This window comes from Apodemus sylvaticus, chromosome 20 (assembly GCF_947179515.1).
Source record: "Apodemus sylvaticus chromosome 20, mApoSyl1.1, whole genome shotgun sequence".
Classification (NCBI taxonomy): Eukaryota; Metazoa; Chordata; class Mammalia; order Rodentia; family Muridae; genus Apodemus; species Apodemus sylvaticus.
The window spans coordinates 26589908-26610259 of record NC_067491.1 but is presented as its reverse complement, the minus strand read 5'-3'; the positions used below and the strand labels follow the sequence as shown (position 1 = coordinate 26610259).

The following is a 20352-nucleotide window of genomic DNA, read 5'->3' as shown; positions in this document are numbered from 1 at the left end:
AATGGTTTTTATGGTAACTTATGCATCTGAGATTCTTTCTTCTTTGTTGTTGATATTTGCATCTATGGCACCTGATTTCTTCCTAAGGTTTTCTATCTCCAAAGTTGTCTCTCTTTGTGATTTCTTAGTTGTTTCTACTTCTGATTTTAGATCCTGGATGGTTTTGTTCAGTTCCTTCACTTGCTTGTTTGTGTTTTCCTGTAATACTTTAAGAGATTTTTGTGTTTCCTCTTTCATGACTTCTGTCTGTTGACCAAAGTTCTCCTGTATTTCTTTAAGTGATTTTTTGCATTTCCTCCTTATTGCCTTCTATCTTTTGACCCATATTCTCCTGAATTTCTTTAAATGATTTTTTTGTGTTTCTATTGTAAGGGCTTCTAACTTTTGATCCATTTTCTCCTGTATTTAAGAGATTTATTTATGCCCTTCTTGTATTCCTCTAACAGCATCATGACCAGTGATTTTTAAATCCAAATCTTGTTTTTCTGGTGTGTTGGGGTATCCAGGACTTGCTGTTTCAGAGATTTGGGTTCAGATGCTGCCAATTTGCCTTGATTTCTGTTAATAACGTTCCTATGTTTGCCTTTTGCCATCTGGTTATCTCTGGCGTTAGTTGGTCCTGTTCTCACTGGCTGGTGCTTGAGCCTCCTGTGAGCCTGTAAGGCTATTTCCGCTCTGCTGGATGACTGGGTTTCCCCTGGCACAGATTGCTGATGTGCTGCCCTCCTCTTGGGTGAAGTTGAAGCCCTGGTGTGTCTTGCCCCAAGCAATGTTATACTTGGGTTGTCTCTGTGACCCTGGTACTGCCTGTCTGCTCTGTCAGGGAGCGAAGATGGTGGTGGGTAGCCCCTCCAAATGCTGACCACCCCGCAGGGCAGAGGACCCACACCAGGCTGGTACACAGACAAATCGCGGATCTGCTCAGGTCCTGGGCACAGGCAGCAGCCCAGTGGTGTGTGTTCTCAGTGATCTTAAACTCGGGATGTCTCAGTACCTGGAGCTGCCTGTCCTGTCCAACCTGGAGCGAAGATGGCGGCGGGGACCAGCATTGGTTTTTAAATTACAAAAAAAAAAAAAAGAAAGAAAGAAAGAAAGAAAGAAAAAAGGAAAAGAAAAAAAGAAATGATTTCAGTTTCAAGAGACTCTGTCTGTCCTCTGGATCCCTGGACTCCATATTTGTGGACCCAGTAAGATCAGATCAAAAGTATTTGAGAAAAGTTGCATGGTTCCTTAGGTAATGCAGTATTATGTGTAACATTTATATTATATTAGATATTCTAAATAGTCAATAACTGATCTAAAGTATATAACAGTATACATTCAGGGTATATGCAAATATCATGTCATTTTATATAAGGAAATTGAACATCAAAGATTTGAGTAATCATAGCATTGCTGGAATGAGTCTCCACAGACATATACTCCTGTTTATCACAGTCCAACAATCAACCTTAACCTTGAAATGTTTCATCCACCATGCCCTTTACCAAATTTTGATCTCTTCTCCACTTCGATCTTCGATCTCTTCTCTGCTTTGATCTCTTCCCTACAAACGAATCCCATGTTTGTAAGGAATGGAAACATGCACCATAGTGTAGTGCACATAGAGGGAATACCTAACAAAGGAAAATGTTCTTTTGGATTGAACCTGGCGTTATTCCCCTTTAATACATCCCCTACTTTCCCAAGGAACAGACTCAAGTCAACTGCATCTTGACTGCCAGTTAATTAGTGTCAAAGGGACACACTACAAAATGTTTCATCTTAATAACACAGAATCACTGGAGCAGTGTGATAATTGAGTCTCTACCCGGAAAGCCAAGTGTGCTTAGTTTAATCAAACATGCATATATTTAGCTTCGAAACTAAAGTATTTAACATCTTTAATCTCTCTCTCTCCCTCTGTGTGTGTGTGTGTGTGTGTGTGTGTGTGTGTGTGTGTGTGTGTGTGTACAAGAGAGAGAGAAAGAGAGAGAGGGAGAGAGAGAGTTCAATATTTTGTCTTTTTGATTTAGGTAGACTGCTCACCCAGGAGAATGTGAAGACATCAGTGAGCACCTGATACATAATACTCTCTATCTAATAAAATCGGAAGCTCTGGTACTTTCCAACAAATAGGAAAATAATTTGATTCTAGAATTCGTTTTAATTGAGTATGAAGAAAGTGTTAGAAATGAAATGAATTACCAGGCAATTACACAAAATTACATCTCATTGTGCGAAACTGTTTAACCTCACTAGATGAACAGTTACAACGCCTACACACTGCTACTGCACTGGAGGCAATCCCTCACACTTTAAAATGACGCCACAGTTATGAAAAACATTTCAAATGCCTTTGATAAAATTGGAAGTTAAGTAAAAAGAAACATGTAAGGATAGTTTCAAGTCAATTTACTCTAAAACTATCTTCACATAAGAGTTTGTGTGGCAAGCCATCTTGTGTTAGACTCTATTTTTAAAAAAGTTGTTCACTTGATCTATCAGCTGTACAATAAGACCCTGTGTCAGAGTCTCAATCAAGAAAGAAAGGACAGGAAGGAAGGAGGGAAGGAACAAACAAAATTCAAATAAGAAAGAGAGAGGGGGAGGAAAAGGGAAGGAAAGAGGGAGGGAGGAAGAGAGAGAGAGAGAGAGAGAGAGAGAGAGAGAGAGAGAGAGAGAGAGAGACTGCTTTACATACTTATTTCTCAAATTGCAAATTCCCTTTGGCTAAAGCAGGTCCCCAGAATCCATTCAAATCAGCCCCCTAAAGCAAGTTTCTTCCTACAAAATCCTCTTTGGTTACTATTAAGCAAGTGTTTGCCTTAGAGACAGACAGACAGACAGACAGACAGACACACACACACACACACACACACACACACACACACCAGTTAAAAAAGAAATAGTTAACCATCAAATCCTCAGACTCTTCCACAAAATCACAAAGCTTTCACTTTCACTGTACTGGCCAACTGATTTACGATTGCTGTTCTCTGGTTATCCGTCCCCGTTCTGGAAAGACTCAGTGAAACAGTATTCGGCAAAACCAGAACGGGGAACTGGGAAGGGGTGGGAGGGAGGACAGGGGAAGAGAAGGGGGCTTACGGGACTTTCGGAGGGGGGGGGGCTAGAAAAGGGGAAATCACTTGAAATGTAAATAAATTATATCGAATAAAAAAAATTTAAAAAAAATGTTAAGGACATATGCTAGAAGGACTGGAGTGGTGCAGACTCTGATTAACTGTAAGTCACAGTGTTTACCCCCCCCCCCCCCGGAGGACAGAGACAGGCTGGCTCTTCTCAAGTGCAGTTTTCTAAATGTGGAGAGTGGAAGGCAAAGGTGAGATGACTAGGAATTTCCATTGTGGATGCCAAGGTGGGCAGGAACCCTTCAAGCAAGAAGAAAAGGGCAGAAGGGTTAAGCTAGTCAAAGCGCAAGGCTTGCACAGACGAGATGCTTGCAGCCTTGAGGCCCCTCTGTCTGCCCTGATCCCGACCCGTGCAGGGCAAGTTCCAGGTCGGCACCGGACATAATCCAGGTCCACCTACCCCACCCCCTCCTCCTGCTCTCTGAGCTCTGGCTCTTCCCTGGTTATTATGCTTTCCCCGCCCACAACGCTGTCTCCTGGGTTGTGTTGAGTGAAAAGTCTCCTTGGAGACAAGAAACTGAAGGGGGAGGAGTGGGAGGCAAGTCGCAAACATCCCAGTGGAACTATGCTCAGTACTCACAAGGGGAGGGAAGCGGAGGCGATGAAGGACATTGCAAGCGAGATCGGGTCATCTTACAAAAGTTGAAAAAAAGAAACAGATTGCATAGCCTAGTTTAGGGTTAATTTTATGCAGATGGCTTTGTAGGTGTAAGCAAGGGGGCAGCAAAACCACCAAATTAGACAGCACCATGGGCGGAAAGAAAACTATTCGGGGGGGGGGGGGGGATTTAAAAGCCATGGCTACCTCCCCAGCAAGAACCGTGGGAGAGTCTTGGCAGTTGTTAGGGTTAAGTTGCCCTGAGAGGAAGGAGAGGTAGAGGAAGTAGTGTGGGCCTTTGATCGGCTGCAAGTTTGTTTGAGTTAATAGAGAACTAGATGCCCTTTGCAGAGATAGTGGGCATAGGGCAGAAATAAAGGTAATTGCTTTCCCCGGCAAACAGAAACCTACTTTACAAGATTTCTTAGGAATGCCGAGGAACATTTATCGGGTCAGAGTCCATCCACCCTGAACTGGTTACAACCTGCCATCTACAATATTGTCAGCTCCAGCTCTGTTACCATTAGGGCTTTGGGACCTAGCAGTATGGAGCTGTTGTCTTTTTTAGCATGGTTGTCAAGTGGCATGCACCCGCGTTTTCCCCTACAACAGTTGGCAAGATTTTAATCTCCTTTTCCTCCTTTTCCTCCTCCTCCTCTTCCTGTTACCTGCCTTGATTTCAACTTCTCCAATTTTCATCGCGATCCCTGCTCAGCTTCAGTCTTCTTTAGTGGAGCCCTGACATGTCACGCACTAAGGTAACAGACCACCAAGTTCTGAAGTTCTGCTTTCGAAAACATTGTTCTGCTGTACTATAAACGTTGACTTTTTGTGTGTTTATGTCTGTACCTAGATTAGGAACCCTGAGACAGCAAACACTATCTGAAATCAGGCAGCTTTACAAAGGAGCCATACTCAGGTTTCTTAATTTCCCACATGGACAGAGGGGAATACACCCCCTTCGGTTTTCAAAAAAAGCAAATGGTGTTAAAGTCCTATGCTATAGGAATATTTCATGGCTATTGAATTGGCATTTTGGTTGTGATGAATATGGGCAGATTTGGAAGCATTCAAGCCATCTCAGTAAGGTCTCTTACTTTTCCTTTAGAATTTCACACATGTACACGTTGTATTCTGATCACACGGCACACTCCCATTCCCCATTCTTTTTTTGGATCCATTGGTTCAGCAAACCATGACATTTTCAATAAGTGATCATTATCATCACTATCGTGCTTAAACGTGCTTTGCTAATCAAGAGGCAAAAGGGCTTTGATTGAAATGTAGTGAGTGGAAAGCAAATGGTGAGATGAGTGGGAAGACCCGGTGGGTTGATGCCAACCAAATCTTTAATTCTACTTCACCCTTAAGGACTTTAAGAGGAAAAAATAGAAATATATCTCCAAAGACTTGGGTTAAATATACTAGGATATTCATTTTTAATAGCATGCTGTGGTGGTTTGAATGAGAAATGTCCCCATAGTCTCATGTATCTAAACAATGGCCCTTGGTTGATAGTGCCCGGGGAACTTCAGGTAGTAGAGGTAGTAGCATCTTGTTGAAAGTCTTGTGCCACTGGGGACATATTTCATGGGTTTTTCACCTTACCTCACTTCCAGTTTCTTCTCTCTCTGTTCTGTGTTTGTGGTTGAGGATATGATCACTCAGGTTCCTGCTCCTGCCTCCATCCCTACCCCTTGCTGCCATGCTTCCTAGACATAATGGACTCTAATGCCCCAGAACCATACGCCAAAGTAAAGCAAATTCTTCCATGAGTCAAAATAAATTACTTCTTCCATAAGTCACTTTAGGTCATGGTGTTATAGCCGCGTCAACACAGCCAATACAAATACCATATGGCAAGTATATTGCAGCTCTTGAAAAGTACATGAGCAGGGCCCCAAGGGAGAAGCTAGAAGAAGGACTGAGGAGCTGGAGGAGTTCGCAACCCCATAGGAAGAACAGTATCAACCAACTAGAGCTCTCAGACCCCCAGAGCTCCCAGAGACTAAACCACCAACCGCAGTATACACATGGTGGGACCCATGACTCCAGCTGCATATGTAGCTATGTAGCAGAGGATGGTCTTATCTGGAATCAATGGGAGGGGATGCCCTTGTTCCTGTGGAGGCTCGTTGAACCAGGGTAGGGGAATGCTAGAGTGATAAGGCAGGAGTATGGGAGGATAATGGGGGTTTGAGGAGGGAAAATTGGGAAGGGGGGTAACATTTGAAATGTAAATAATTAAAATAACTGATTTTTTAAAAGGAAGAAAAATGTAATGTGTGTATGTGTATTGTTGTTGTTGTTGTTGTTGTTATTGTGGATCAAACTCTTTGCCCTTGCATGTTAAACAATCGTCCTGTCCCTGAGGTTTACACACAGACCCAGAGGTTTACACACAGTGGTTTTTTCTGTTTTGTTTTGTTTTGTTTTATAAATATTTTTATTTTCTATATTCTTTGTTTACATTCCAAGTGATTTTTAAGTTTGGCTTCTCGCCAGAGAGTTCAGGCTGACCTTGAACCTATTAAGCAGCGCTGGTCATGATCCTCCTTTCTGGGGTCTCCCAGTGTGCTACACCACAGACCCAAAAGTAGGTTTCTAAGAATTTCAACAGCATATTTTGTAAATAAACCCTTCATCAAGACAAGATAAGACAGGGAGAAAGGAAGGCAAAAAATAAACAAAAGGCAAAAATGTATAATTTACAGGAGTAGTACATGAGGATTTGATTCCTAATCTTCTTCCCAAAATGGCACAAGAAATGGTTAAAAATCTTTTTTGAATTAATTTTCTAAAAAAAAAGAGTATGTTATCATAGTCCTTTGATCATCAGGAAATAATATATAAATAATGTATGTGTATATACTGAAGGGAAGATCTGGAAGGAACTGGTTTGAGAGATGTAAGGTGAAGCAGGTGAGATATAAACCAAACAAGAGTCATTGCTGGGTAGCAAGACACAACCCCCCCCCTCCCCCAGGGGAAGCCCTGCTCCTTAGAAGTGCAAGGGCAGCAAGTTTTCCTGCTGGCCCTTTACCTGACAGGCACAACCCACTGCCAGGGCTCCAGCCCTGTGAGTCAGGAGTTGGGGGTCAAAGACTAGGGAAATCTGGTAGACGAGTAAGAAAACACACAACTGAGATACAATACTGACAGGCTGGTGTGTTGGTGTGTGAGCCCTTGAACTTGGAAGTCAGGGTGTTCACCTAGACTTGACTCAGCCCCAGTCTTTTACTGAAATCATACAAGGTTACAAAATCCATGGGGGGGGGGGGGAGCATGGATAAATGTTTCTCTATTTTCCTGTGCAATATTTTCTTGTGACACAAAGTAATACAGATTTAAAACAGAAAAAAGGAACTATATAATCGTAGACATTAAAGTTTTACAGCAAGCACAATTTTTTATATCTCCCGACCACCAGTGTCCGGTAAGGTTGGGGGCAGCAGTATTAAGGTTACAAAATCAGTATCTTTCAGACATCTGTGAGACAATATGGTTTCATAAAAGAGCAAACATGAGGTCATACTGCTGACCCTGCAGACTTTAAAATTTTTAGACCCCATCTGTCTGTCTACAAAAACATCCTCACCCAGTCTGAACAGAGAATTCCTGGGGGGGGGGGGGGGAACCATCGTCCCTGAACCCAAGGAACCCATTGCTGACTTTCTGGGAAATATCTGTATATTACTCCATCCTCAATTTTATGATTAAAATATCCTATTTTCATTATACACAATTGAGACTAATAATGGGGGAACAGCTGCAGAATCATTCATCTCTGCCCGAGGCTTTAGGTTACCTTCATTTCCACCTGAGCAAGCGACTGAAACACATTTCTCTTGAATTCATGAACAGCCTTCACTTTAATATTATTGGTAACATTTAATTTCTGGATATCAAGCAGCTCCTACTACATCTTGCCAGGTCACTAAATACCTGTTTAATCAAGAAAGAAAGAGAGAGAGAGAGAAAGAAAGAAAGAAAGAAAGAAAGAAAGAAAGAAAGAAAGAAAGAAAGAAAGAAAGAAAGAAAGAAAGAAAGAAAGAAAGAAAAGAAAGAAAAGAAAGGAAAGAAAGAAGAGAAAGAAAAGAAAGAAAAGAAAGAAAGAAAAGAAAAGAAAGAAAGAAAAGAAAAGAAACAAAGAAACAAAGAAAGAAAGAAACAAAGAAAGAAACAAAGAAAGAAAGAGAGAGAGATGGGGAGGGAGGGAGAGAGAAAGAAAGAAAGAGAAAGAATGAAAGAAAGGAAGGAAGGAAGGAAGAAAGAAACAAAGAAACAAAGCAAGAAACAAAGAAAGAGAGAGAGAGATGGGGAGGGAGGGAGAGAGAGAGATGGGGAGGGAGGGAGAGAGAGAGAGAGAGAGAGAGAGAGAGAGAGAGAGAGAGAGAGAGAGAGAGAGAAAGAAAGAAAGAAAGAAAGAAAGAAAGAAAGAAAGAAAGAAAATAGTATATAGATAAAGAAAATGTTAAGTACTAAGTATAGCTGCAGAAATGACATCACGAGGTACTTGCACCAAAGAAGCCAGCCTTGGGGCCTCTCAGTACTCATACTGGGGCGCACTGCCTCGCTGGGAAACACATTACTCCCAGCAGGTTTTTTTTCCTTCTCATCAGGGGTCCCAGGTATCTTATGCTTAAAGCATGGTGTCTCCCACAGCTCACCTTACAGGAAGTGAAATCCTCCCCTGTGTCAGACTCTTTACCCAGTGTTCCGGCATTTATCACCACACCATCTCGCTTCCCTTATAGCTCTCATCAGCATGGAATTCATCATCATGGTCAATTAAATAACGAAGGAGAGAGACCAGTACCAACCACTGTCACTCATCTCTGGAAGCAAAACCACTGATCTCATGGAACGAGGGAGGGCGATCTGGTGATGCTAGAAGCTCAGAGAGATAGATGGGAAAGAGGATAGAGAGACAAATAAAAGTACCTGACTACAGCTACACAGGAGCGGGTACCCTGGTGTTCCACAGCACAGCAGGGTAACAATGCTTTACAGCAGCTGATAATGTATTTCAATGTAACTATACAGTCAGAAAGTTCTTGACAGGAAAAAATGACAAACATTTGAGAAGAAAGAATAGCCTTGATTTTATCATTATATCACTTTATCTATATATTAAATTATCATACTGCATCCCATAAATATGTAAGTTAATGTATTTTAGTAAGAATTCAAAAATGAACTATAAAGATTACCTTCAGCTGGGCAGTGGTGGTCTACGCCTTTAATTCCAGCACTTGGTAGGCAGAGGCAGGTGGATTTCTGAGTTCGAGGCCCAGAGTGAGTTCCAGGACAGCCAGGGCTACACAGAGAAACCCTGTCTCAAAAAACCAAAAATAAATAAATAAGTAAATACATACATACATACATACATACATACATACATACATACATACATACATACATAAAAAGATTACCTTCAGCTGAAGAAATTGTTCTGTGAGGGAAGTGTTTCCCACACAACCTGAGTTTGGATTCCTATAACCAAGCTAGAGATCAGCACACATGAATACACACACCTCTGTTTGGTCCACAGTCACAATATTACACCATGCAGATTTATATAACTATTCAGTTCTTATTGGCAAAGTGTTCTAATTAAGATTGCTAGCCTAGGTCAAATGCCATGTTGCATTTGTACAGATGTGCTGTCTAGGATGTATGTCCTATGCTGGACGGTCAAACCCAAACAGTCCTCTAATACTGATTTATGTTGCTAAATCTTTCCTAAAATTTTTATAAATTTTAATCAACAGAAATAAGAAAAGTTTGTCTTCTCACAGACATTTTTCTCTTTCCCAAGGTGTGATTATCTTAATGTTTGCCAGCCTGGTGAGAATGATGGTATCACAAAGTTGCTTCCTGAACAATCTCCCTATGGTCGTCTTTGTTCTGATTGTCATTTCTCACCTACTTTATAGGCACTCTGCTTTCAGAACTGTCACTTCTGTTGGTGACATATCACTATCCAGTTTCACAGTTCTCTTTTGACGCTTCTTATTTTCATTCAGATTTTCCTTGTGTCAAATTTTCCTATTAAACTTATTGATTGTGTGTGGAGGCTGCTGTATATTTAGTCAAACTTAGAATAATTCCCCACCCCCAGCACAAGATAACAATTCATTTCTTCCCTATTTTTCTGTTAGAACTTCTACGGGTTTATTCCACATAGAGATTATGGATTCGTTTTCAGTTTATTCTGATGTCAGTGGATATAAAAAACCAAATAAATTTTTGTTCAAATGACTGTTCAACTGTTCCAACAGCTGTTGCCCAAGAAACTGCCATCACTGAAAGTCTGTCTTTGCCTTTCTGTGACTTGAGAGATACCTTACAGTATACTCCTATAAATTTTCCAGCCTCACCTACATTTCTTCACATTTATAACTAGTTAAGGACTGCTTTCTTTTTGAGCTCAACACAGAAGCAAAGATTATTTTTTTTACCTGTTTTGCCTCTGTTCTCTTGTTTAGAACAGCACCAAATACATCATAGAACTTCAACAAATATTTATTTTATTCATTGTTTATAAACTAACAAAAGAATATTTCTCTGCTCCACACTAATGGGCTTAAAAATCAGTTAATATTTAATAATAGATAGTTCCCAGAGAGTATAATTTAAAGGAAAGTGATAGGAAACATGTATTACAAATTTCTGATTGAGATACATGATTTCTTTATGTAAAATGTATTTAAACAAAAATGTTTAACTAAGTCTTTATGCCAATAATCACAGATACAAAAATGTTTATCTCCAAGGAAAATACTGATATTAAAACAAACAATGTAAATCATTTTCATGTACAGTAGACATTAGGACATTCCAGGTAATACTTTTACACATTATTAAGCAACTCTGGAGATCCAAACACTTCATAACTACAGTATTTTTCTAAAACATGATTTTTAAATGGAAACATTAATGTTTGAAAACAAGTCACTTAGCTCAAGCTGGCACTAGCCTATTAAACTCCAAGCATTGGCTTTTCAATGAAATTTTAATGTCCTTTTATTGACATTGCCTTCATTGGTATTCACAATCACACTAAGGCATTCTCCTTTTACTACAGCAGAAACTCAAATAATTATGTACTCCCTGGTAGAAAGAATTTGGAGATTTGCAAAGATCTCAGAGCAAATTATTTGCAAATGTCAATGATTTGCTGTAGTTTCAAAGAGCAGCATTCCATTCTGACATCATGAATACGTTCAGATAATTGTATATCCCTTCACTGACAAAGCAGCAGTTTTAATGGCAAAATAGCCCTCAGGTTTTGTAGTGTACTGATATATTTAGGAACACTCCCCAGTGATAAATGTTAACTAAACTAAATGTTAAATAATAACAATACAATCAATAATATTAATGGTATAAAAATATAGCTCCAGGTCTTTCTCTACATAATGAATGACACTATGATTTTTCTTTTCCTTACAATTTGAAATAACTATTATTGTATATATAGGCATTTTAAAGGGATATTGGTCTTAAAACCTTTTTAATCCTATCTGTACTTTTTAGTAATGGAAGATTCGGTGACTTTTAAAAAAAAATCACCATGCTATATCATTTACAATAAAGGATCATGAAACCAGAACCCAAAACACCTAGAAAGGAGTCAAGTCCTTAACGTAGACTTGCCACATGCTGCTACATTGTTGATATCCCAGAAATGTTGATACTGTCAAATGTAAAAATAAAATGAGAGGAATCTGTGGTAGCATCCCTAATATTTGTTGAGGTGTTAACTAACATCCTACGATTCTATGTTCTGTTTCTACGAAACACAACTCACTATGATTATCTATCAGCCAATTACACCTAATCACATTGATAAGACTAGGACAGAAATTAAAGTCTACCTCAGTTTGGACAGCACTGGAAGACCCTGCAAATCAAAACAAACAAAACAAAACCAAAACAACAAGAGAGCAAGGGACTGAATCGGAAATCATCCTGCAGTACAATCTCCCGCTTCATGCGTCCTACCCTACAATTTTAAATGTGACAGCATTTCAGCTGAACAACTTGGAATAATTTAATTCACTAAAATAAAACAAGAAATCTATTTTTTCCATTAAAACTAGACATTTTGAACTCACTGTTAGGTTTTCAAATCCCAACAGTGGTAAAAAAAAAAAAATCATAGAGTATAAGTCTGCCATTGCCTAAGTGATGATGAAAGACGATCTCCTCGGACATGATGCGGTTGTATAGCATTCTCCGAATGCAAGCACTCAGTTCCACTGGCAGGTACAGTCAATAGGCTCCTGGAGTGTGTACATGACTTCAGTGCCGTTTCCTGAGCAGTGCAGAGGCACCGTCACGTTCCGCACTCCATTTTCACGACAGCACTTGCAGAACCTCAGGTGACTTTCAACGTTGATGTTGTATATGGTAGCTGATGGGCATTTCCCATCACAAGATGCCACACTAATCTGCAAGGATAGGTAATGAGAAGCGAGATCTGCAAATTCAGCTAATACTGGTGATTGTTTGATTCCTCCAGGGGGTCAGTAAGAGCTAATTTTTAAAAATAATTTCATTCCCCCAACTTCTATGTGAATATACAATTATAGAAATAATAGAAAGTGATTCATATACATGCCAAAGGGCTGTTACACAGTTGTACTGAACAAAGCAATGCTTACATAATTCAAAGAATGGCTTGCACATGCATAACTGAATAGATACATGGAATAATTTAATCCTAGTCCAACAATTCTCTGCATGTATAGCATAGAACTGAGTGTGTCATTCTAAAAGGAGTAAACTAATAACCTAGAATACATTTCTTGAGGAAAATCACAATGCTAAAGTCAAAATACAGTCAAAGACATATAGATTGAGTACCTATCTCTCGGAATTGCAATTATCATTGAAAACTGTCGATTATTCATGCTAAGAATAATGCATAATTCAGAAATAGAATGTTTTAATGTTAGAGTACAGGAACACTCTCAAAGCTAAGTATCGTATGTTGTTGTTTTCTTGACTGGTTTGCCAGTACCACATGTCAGTGACCCACATAGCTCCAGAAACACACGTGTTCTTTATTTGACCACTGTTACTTTTGTACTTACAGAGCTTTGGCTTACACAGTCCTGTTTCTTTATGATGGATTTAATGATCACTTTCTGGCATGTTCTTTCTTCTCGTTTGCCTGGAAAAGAAAATGTGTTTCTTCATCAAAAAGCCTTTGTAAGGGGTGAAGAGATGGTTACGTCCTTAAGAGCCTTGTTGCTATTCCAGATAAATAAATGGAGTTCCCAGCATCCTCATCACAGGGCTCCCAACCCTCTAACTCCAGTTTGAGGGAGCCTGACACCTCGGGCCCCTCTCCATGGACCACACTCATATGACCATGCTCACGTATGTACACATATAGCTACATGTGATTCAAAATAATAATAAATAAATATTGAAATTCCATGCAAAAATATTTCCCTAACTTAAATATAAATAGAATTATATTGTAAAATATTCAAAACATGCAGTATAAAATTATTTTTCAATCTCTACTCTTAGATATTGCATTGCAATATCTATTTTCTCCTTCCATATAGCTTATACCTTCTAGATTCATAATTATTTTCACTTTTTGCCTCATTATCCTAGAATAATTATTATTATCATTAGTCAAAAGTGTTACAAATGTGGAATATGAATTTTTAGATTTAAATACATGTAAATATACACGATGTAAAAGTAATTGATTAACACAATTTTTAAACAAAACTGAAATACATTTTATAAGTATTAATTAATATGCTAAGTATAAAAATTTAATTACTTGTCAGCATTATTGTAATGCATGAATGATTCATTATTTGTTCTATGGCCCTGAAATGTCCTCTTTAATTTCAAATTTAAAAAAATAATATATAATCATTCATGACACAGTTGTATGCACCAATGTGCAACTGAGTATTACATTATAATATACCCAGGGATGAATATTTAACCAGCTTTTGATAGTGCATTAAGTATGAATCAGGACATCAAAGGCCAAGACTCTTACCTTGCTCTTTCACTGACTTGCTTTGTCAAGTGAAATCATTGACACTTTCTGTTCCATATACTTATTTATTGAATGGCATAATTACATTATCAATTTTCATATGACTTTATCCATAATAGTCTTAGTTAAAATACATGCTGACATGAAATTCCAACAGGTAAAATTAAGCTACTCTGGTTTAAGGAGAGATGGGTAGCTAGGACTGACCGAAATTAAACTGTTCTTGTCAAGGAAAAAAATAATTCAATAAAAAGCCGGGACAATATTATTCATTGCTGGTTAGGTAAATATTTTGTTCCTAGATATATGCCCTATGTATTCCTCACAGATTTCTTTGTAGTATATTTTCTTTATCACAGTACTCGTGCTTCTATCCAAACTCCACAATCTCCAGAGCATAACCTGGTCATTCAGCATCTCAACCTGTGACATATTCCCTAACACAGCAGAAAGGAGATACCAAAAGAGTTTGCCTTTGTTCTGCATTTCAAAGAGCTCAGCAGAGATAAGCTACAGGGTCGTTACATTCATTATGGGATAAGGGGACCTCCTGCTCTGAAGCTTCCTCCAAGAACTAGATGTGATGATGTCTGAACAGGAAGAGGAGTGCTAGTCAATTTAGGCATCCAGTTCTTCCACTGTCTGCCCTCGGGAAGTAAACACAGTTACTTTTCTATTAATTATCATGGGCTGGTATTATGGGGATGATCACAATGGCCTTGGCTTTGAATATGACTATGCCTCTCTCTTGTATCTAAAGAAGAGTTTAGGCTCCAAACCTGTCAAAGGAATAAGTAAGAATATATAAATACAAGCCTTTTAGATTCTACAGCCTAATTTAATTCCTGTTTTCCTGATACAATAGATAATCAAAAATCACTCTTGTGGCATTCAGAGAAGAATGAATAAAAATATGGTTCTTTTTCTATGAAGAGAAAAAAATATCATTAGATGTTTCAGCGGATTCTAGGAACTAAAATGTATGTTACTGTGCTCGGCTCAGTCAGTATCATTCTTGTCCTCAAATCATCCGGTGTTCAATTCTGGTGAAGAATATGATTTTTGTTTGATCTCAAGGCCTTTACTGAGGCAATAAGATGAAAATGAGATTAATATGTAGGTTATAGCGCAATATGACTGGCCCTTATTAAAAAAAGGGAACTTTGGAGAAACACACACATATACACAAAACAAAAATGGAAACATGATACACATATGAAGACAGTATCTCTAAGTCAAGGACAGAGCCTCACTGGACTCATTAGAGAACAGCTCACTAACATCTTTCTTTGGGAACTCCTGATCTGTGAAATAATACATTCCTGGTGTTTCTTAGTTAAACCACCTGATTTATGAGATAATGAGTTACAGTAGACCTAGAAAGTCACACAGTAAAATTGATATCAAGTTGTAATTGATAAACTTTTCTCTTTTTTTTTCTTTTGGAAGGGGAGAATCTTATATATGTCTTAATGTTGGGCTCATACACAATGGAACTAAGAGGTTACTTAACTTCTTTGAGCTGAAAATCAAAATAATTCCAGAATTTACTGAGGGGGACTTTTGTACCAAATAAATACTCTATATGTGTATACTAGAGCTATTCAGTCCTTTAGGGTTCTTAGAAATCTTATCTGAGAAACACTTCAGCATATATCTAACAATCCATTGGTCTATCATGACATCATTAAGCCAAATTATAATGCCTCTAAAACACCTCTAGATGAATTCTAAATTTCTGTATTTCTAATTTTAAAGAAGTTTTACCTTTATATTCATATAAATTCATATTTTTAAAAATAGAAATGGTTTGTTGTATAAATAGTTCTCTATTCCAGTTCAATATTTAAATTCAATCACAAAATAAAACATAATGCAAATATAAATTACATTACTTTTATTATGTATTTAACTAATTATTTAACTAATTATTTAACTAATTATTATGAACATTTCTAAATATATGATTTGAATATAATTCATTCATGGCATTTCCCAGAAATACAGACTTATAGATTTGTTCAAAAGGTCTGAAAATACTACAGCTCTCCTAAATGTCTACGTTGGTGTCTCAATGTCATTGTATCATAATCTACTTAAGTTAGTGTAGTTGAGCATATTCCTAGCAAAGTAGACCATAGTAAACTTGAAATTCAAAGCTATTAAAATCCTAGGCTAGAAGCTGTGGGTGTGGCTAAGTGGTTAAGGTGACTGGCTGCTCTTACAGAAGACAGGGTTTTGAGTCCCAGCACTCACATGGCAGCTCACAACCTTCTGTAACTCTAGTTCCAGAGAACCTGATGCCCTCCCCTCTTCTTGCCTCTACAAGAAGGAACCACATGCAACTGTCCTCAGACACACAAGCAGGTAAAATACCCATACACATAATATTATTTTAATTTCAAGGAAAATTTTTTTTAGTCTACAATTTTCAGAAAATGCCACAATAGCAAAATGTCCAAAAAAATGAAAAGAAAATTTATCTAAATAAAAGTGTTTATGTACGTCACACAATATAAAGGCCAGGTTACAGGAATATCAACCATACATCACAAAAGCGTTTAAATGGCAGACTTCAAGTACATCTTAGGAGCAGACAGTTAGTAGAACACAACAACCATACAAGCCACGGCACGTATTCCATCATTGCATGGACTTACAGATCTTGCAGCAGCCTTCATTATAAAGCTTTACAATCCCTTCATTCTAGGAAGAGAAAACAGGCAAAAGTAAAAGATAGAGTTTACCCATTTCCTCTTAACTTGAAAGACAACTCTCACAATATTTTATCAGGTACCACGAAGCCTTTATATAAAAATAATTAAATATTAACAATTTCAAATAAGAATTTCTTAGAAACAACATATCTTGTTAAAAGGTGAATTTGTCTCTTCCTTAATACAAAAAGTAGGAAAAAATATGCTACTTAAGGAATATGTTTACAATACTCTACATATTTTTAAGATAATTAAACAATGAAAAGTATTCTAACTAGATGCCCTTGATTTTCAACTCCAAAAATAATTTATTATAAATGTTAAGATGACTTTTTCTTTGAGAACTTTTTATTTTTCAACAGACCCCATTTCCCAGAACTTAAATATAACTTTAGTGCGCATGATAACTTGCTAGACCCCACTATTAAAGGCTGTGAGTACAGAGGGCAAAATCAGGGAGCTGATGCTATTTTTCTACACAACAGAATAAGTCCCATTATTCATTAAATCTCATAAATTCATTATTCATTTCTTTTGTCTAAGTAACTAACACTGGGAAGAGATTGTTTTAAAATAAAAATCATAACACTCTAAAAATCTCGCTTGATAGATTTTTCTCTGAGAAAATAGAGGATAAAATGGAACAAAACTATAGAATCTGGGAAAAGCACTAAGTGCTCTAGTGACCTGTATCCGACAAACAAGGTAAATATCACCAGATGTGGAGGCATTAATGACATGGTAAATTTATGTGTTTGTCTAAGAGAAAAAAGCAAAACTCAATTAAGTACCATTTTATCTATATTAAAAGGGAGCCTGTATTTGCTGACCAAAGGCTTTTTCAATTATCCTTGAATACACATATAAAATCCTAGAGACAGCACATTATCCATTCTAAGGAAGTCAAAGTTGAACTCAAAATAGCAAACTAAAGAACTCTATAAACAAGATGAGACACAGTGTCTGTAGACCTTAGAAAAGCTATTAATATGTACTTCCTAAATTACACTTAATGCACAATTTCCAAACATAACAAAGGACAAACCAGTTTGCATTCAGTCTCATTGTAAGGAGGGCAAACCATGCTGTAGTTTAGAATCGTTGATCCCTCTTCAGTATTCACACATTCATACGTGCTGCAGTTAGAGTGCCAGGTGCTCCCCTCCTAAGAAGAAAAGAGAAAGTTAACTGCTATGCTTGCTAAGATCTGCTACATTACTTAAAACCCTGAGTTAATTAATTAAATATTGATTTAATCAAATCCAAGACAGGGAGCTTCTTGGAACATTAGCGGTGCATCTGAAAATGTCACCAATTATATTTATAAATTACACCAAATAAATACACTCATGCATGTATCACACACACAAACACACACATGCACATGCATGGACACAAGCATGTATGCAAAACTAAGCATTCTCACATGTGTGCTCATGCTCACATACATACACTCACCCAAACATACATGCATTCATGTGCACATACACACAAACACACACACACACACACACACAAACACACACACACACACACACGTGCGTGCGCACATGCACATGCATACATGCAAGCATGTATACACACATGTGTGCTCACAGAGTACATGTTTGTATGTGTTTGGTTTCATAGTGGAAATAAGATGTTAACTTAAAATAAAACCCCCAGAAGGAAAGTAATACATAGGTAACTATTTCTACTAGGTGATCATCGAAAAATCAAATGTTAAATGTCTATTCACCATTAGTAACAAAATAACAAACCCCTTACAACACTCCTTTCTTTATATTTATTACCTCTTGCTCCTTTATTGTCAAGTTTAAAAGAAACCATTTGCATAATAATGATTGTTGGGTCATAGCTATAATTTAAATGTACAGTCACCCTTTCTTGAAGATTTCTTTTAGAAGGGTAAAAATTAAGATGAACCAAATCACATTCTTTACTCTAGGTCAGTGATTCTCAACCTGTGTGTTGTTATGATTCATAATAGTGGCAAAATTACAGTTACAAAGTAGCAACAAAATAGTTTTATGATTGGGGTTGGCAGCACAACATGAGAAATTGTACTAAAGGGTTGTAGTGTTAGGAAGGTTGAGAAATACTGTTCTAGGTCTTATCTCAATGTATGATTAGCTGGATATCTTACAAGAACCCCAATCAACAATCTTTAAGTTCAGCCAGGCATGAAAAGTCAAAAACAAAATTTATCAGCTTCATGAGAATACTAATTTTTACTTCTTCATAAATTATTAGATACCAGCTCTACCTGGTTTATTTTTCTACATATATTTTTCCTATATATTGTTCTTATATCTGTAAAAATGTGAAAGTCTGTGTTAAAATTACTTTAGGAAGCAATTTTTAAAAATTACAAAATTATCAAAAAATGTCAAAAAATTAAAATATTACAAAATATATTAATGTGTGGAGAGCTATACACTACAATTAGGTATGCAATTTATGCAGACATAGAACAGATGACATTTTCTAATGTGATTCAAGAATATCACCTTTAGAAAGTGCCAGAGGGTTACTGTCCACAGGACATGGTTTAGGAAATAAAAATCCATACCTCATATATAACTGATGTTCCATTTTCCATAAGAAATTTGCAGGATATATTTTTACATGTCCCACAGCAATCATAATCACTGGAGGATGGAATGTATATCTGGTGCTGAATATAAAAAAACAGGTGTAGTATTAGCTACAGAGCAACATAAGTATTTTAGTGCATTAGTTAGTGTTTTCCAATTCTAACACGCGCTCTCTAGACATCTGTAAGCATTCCTGAAGTTCAAGAGGAAGGACCTCAAACAATAATTTACTTTAAATAGCCAACTTAGAAATGAAGTACATGCTAACCTCCACCAGTCAGCAGTCATCAAGAAGGTACAGCAATCTTAGGTCAACCAAACAAGAAAGCTGTACATAACAACTCTGGAGACTCAAGATCGTTCAAAGTGAGTGTCTGCCTTAAATACACAGCTCATAAAATAATCGAGTGTTAAGGAGATAGTCAAGTGTTGATGTCATAAGGTATTTACAAGGTATTTACAACGTTCAAATTCTCTAGCTGAAAAATTTCAACTCCCTGGGCCTCCAGAGCAACTTATAACAATACTTACAACATCACAGTCTTTTGAACAGTTCACCATTGTAACATTCAAAGTATGAAAGTCTGTATAGTTATCTTTTTCATCCAGACATTCTATTGTATAACAAAAGTCCTCTTCCAAATACTTTATCAGAGATTGGCCAGGATTCAATACTGATACTTCTTGAAACACACACACATCATCTTTTTCTAGAATAAATAAATAAATAAATAAATAAATAAATAAATAAATAAATAAATAATATTTTAAAACCTCACAATGTTGTCTATTGTTCTTACCAATCAATAGATAGAACTTATATTAATAACTATGTTTTCATTGTGATGAGCCAAATTTTCAAGATATTACATAGTTCTATCAACACAAAAAATTATTTAACAATATCAATAGCACATATATCCCTTTGTGTATAGTATATACTATAGAAATATCCCTGTAAAATAACTTGTATTAATATGTTTCAAGAGATATATCTTATAGAAACTTCTAGAAGTATGAGGTCCCAGAGATGAGCAAGGTATTGCTGTCTCTTCTCCAGGCATAGGTCATGACCACTAGATGGATGTAACATCTAATTCAATAATAATACTACCCTTCATGGTGGGGCTCTGTAACATTTTCTGACTTCAGTGATTATTATGTTAACAGAAATAAACTGTGGCATGTTAGATCAGACTGGGAGAGGGATGGATCTAGTCCAGAAGCTCTCCTTACTCTAACTCTGAGGTTCTCCTTTAGTTTG

At 37.2% G+C, this 20352-nt stretch overlaps 1 protein-coding gene across 4 annotated transcripts in view; it reads right to left on the bottom strand.

The window, feature by feature from the left end:
* Nucleotides 1-11990: 11990 nt before the first annotated feature.
* Nucleotides 11991-20352, bottom strand: part of Otogl (otogelin like) — a 165566-nt gene continuing 157204 nt past the window's right edge. For all 4 annotated transcript variants that reach the window (XM_052165466.1, XM_052165469.1, XM_052165467.1 and 1 more), the window contains 6 exons: nucleotides 19620-19798; nucleotides 19064-19168; nucleotides 17537-17656; nucleotides 16435-16480; nucleotides 12837-12916; nucleotides 11991-12191 (listed from right to left, as the gene is read on the bottom strand). In XM_052165466.1, coding sequence (XP_052021426.1) covers nucleotides 11991-12191; nucleotides 12837-12916; nucleotides 16435-16480; nucleotides 17537-17656; nucleotides 19064-19168; nucleotides 19620-19798 — 731 coding nt within the window. The remainder of the gene's footprint in view (nucleotides 12192-12836; nucleotides 12917-16434; nucleotides 16481-17536; nucleotides 17657-19063; nucleotides 19169-19619; nucleotides 19799-20352) is intronic.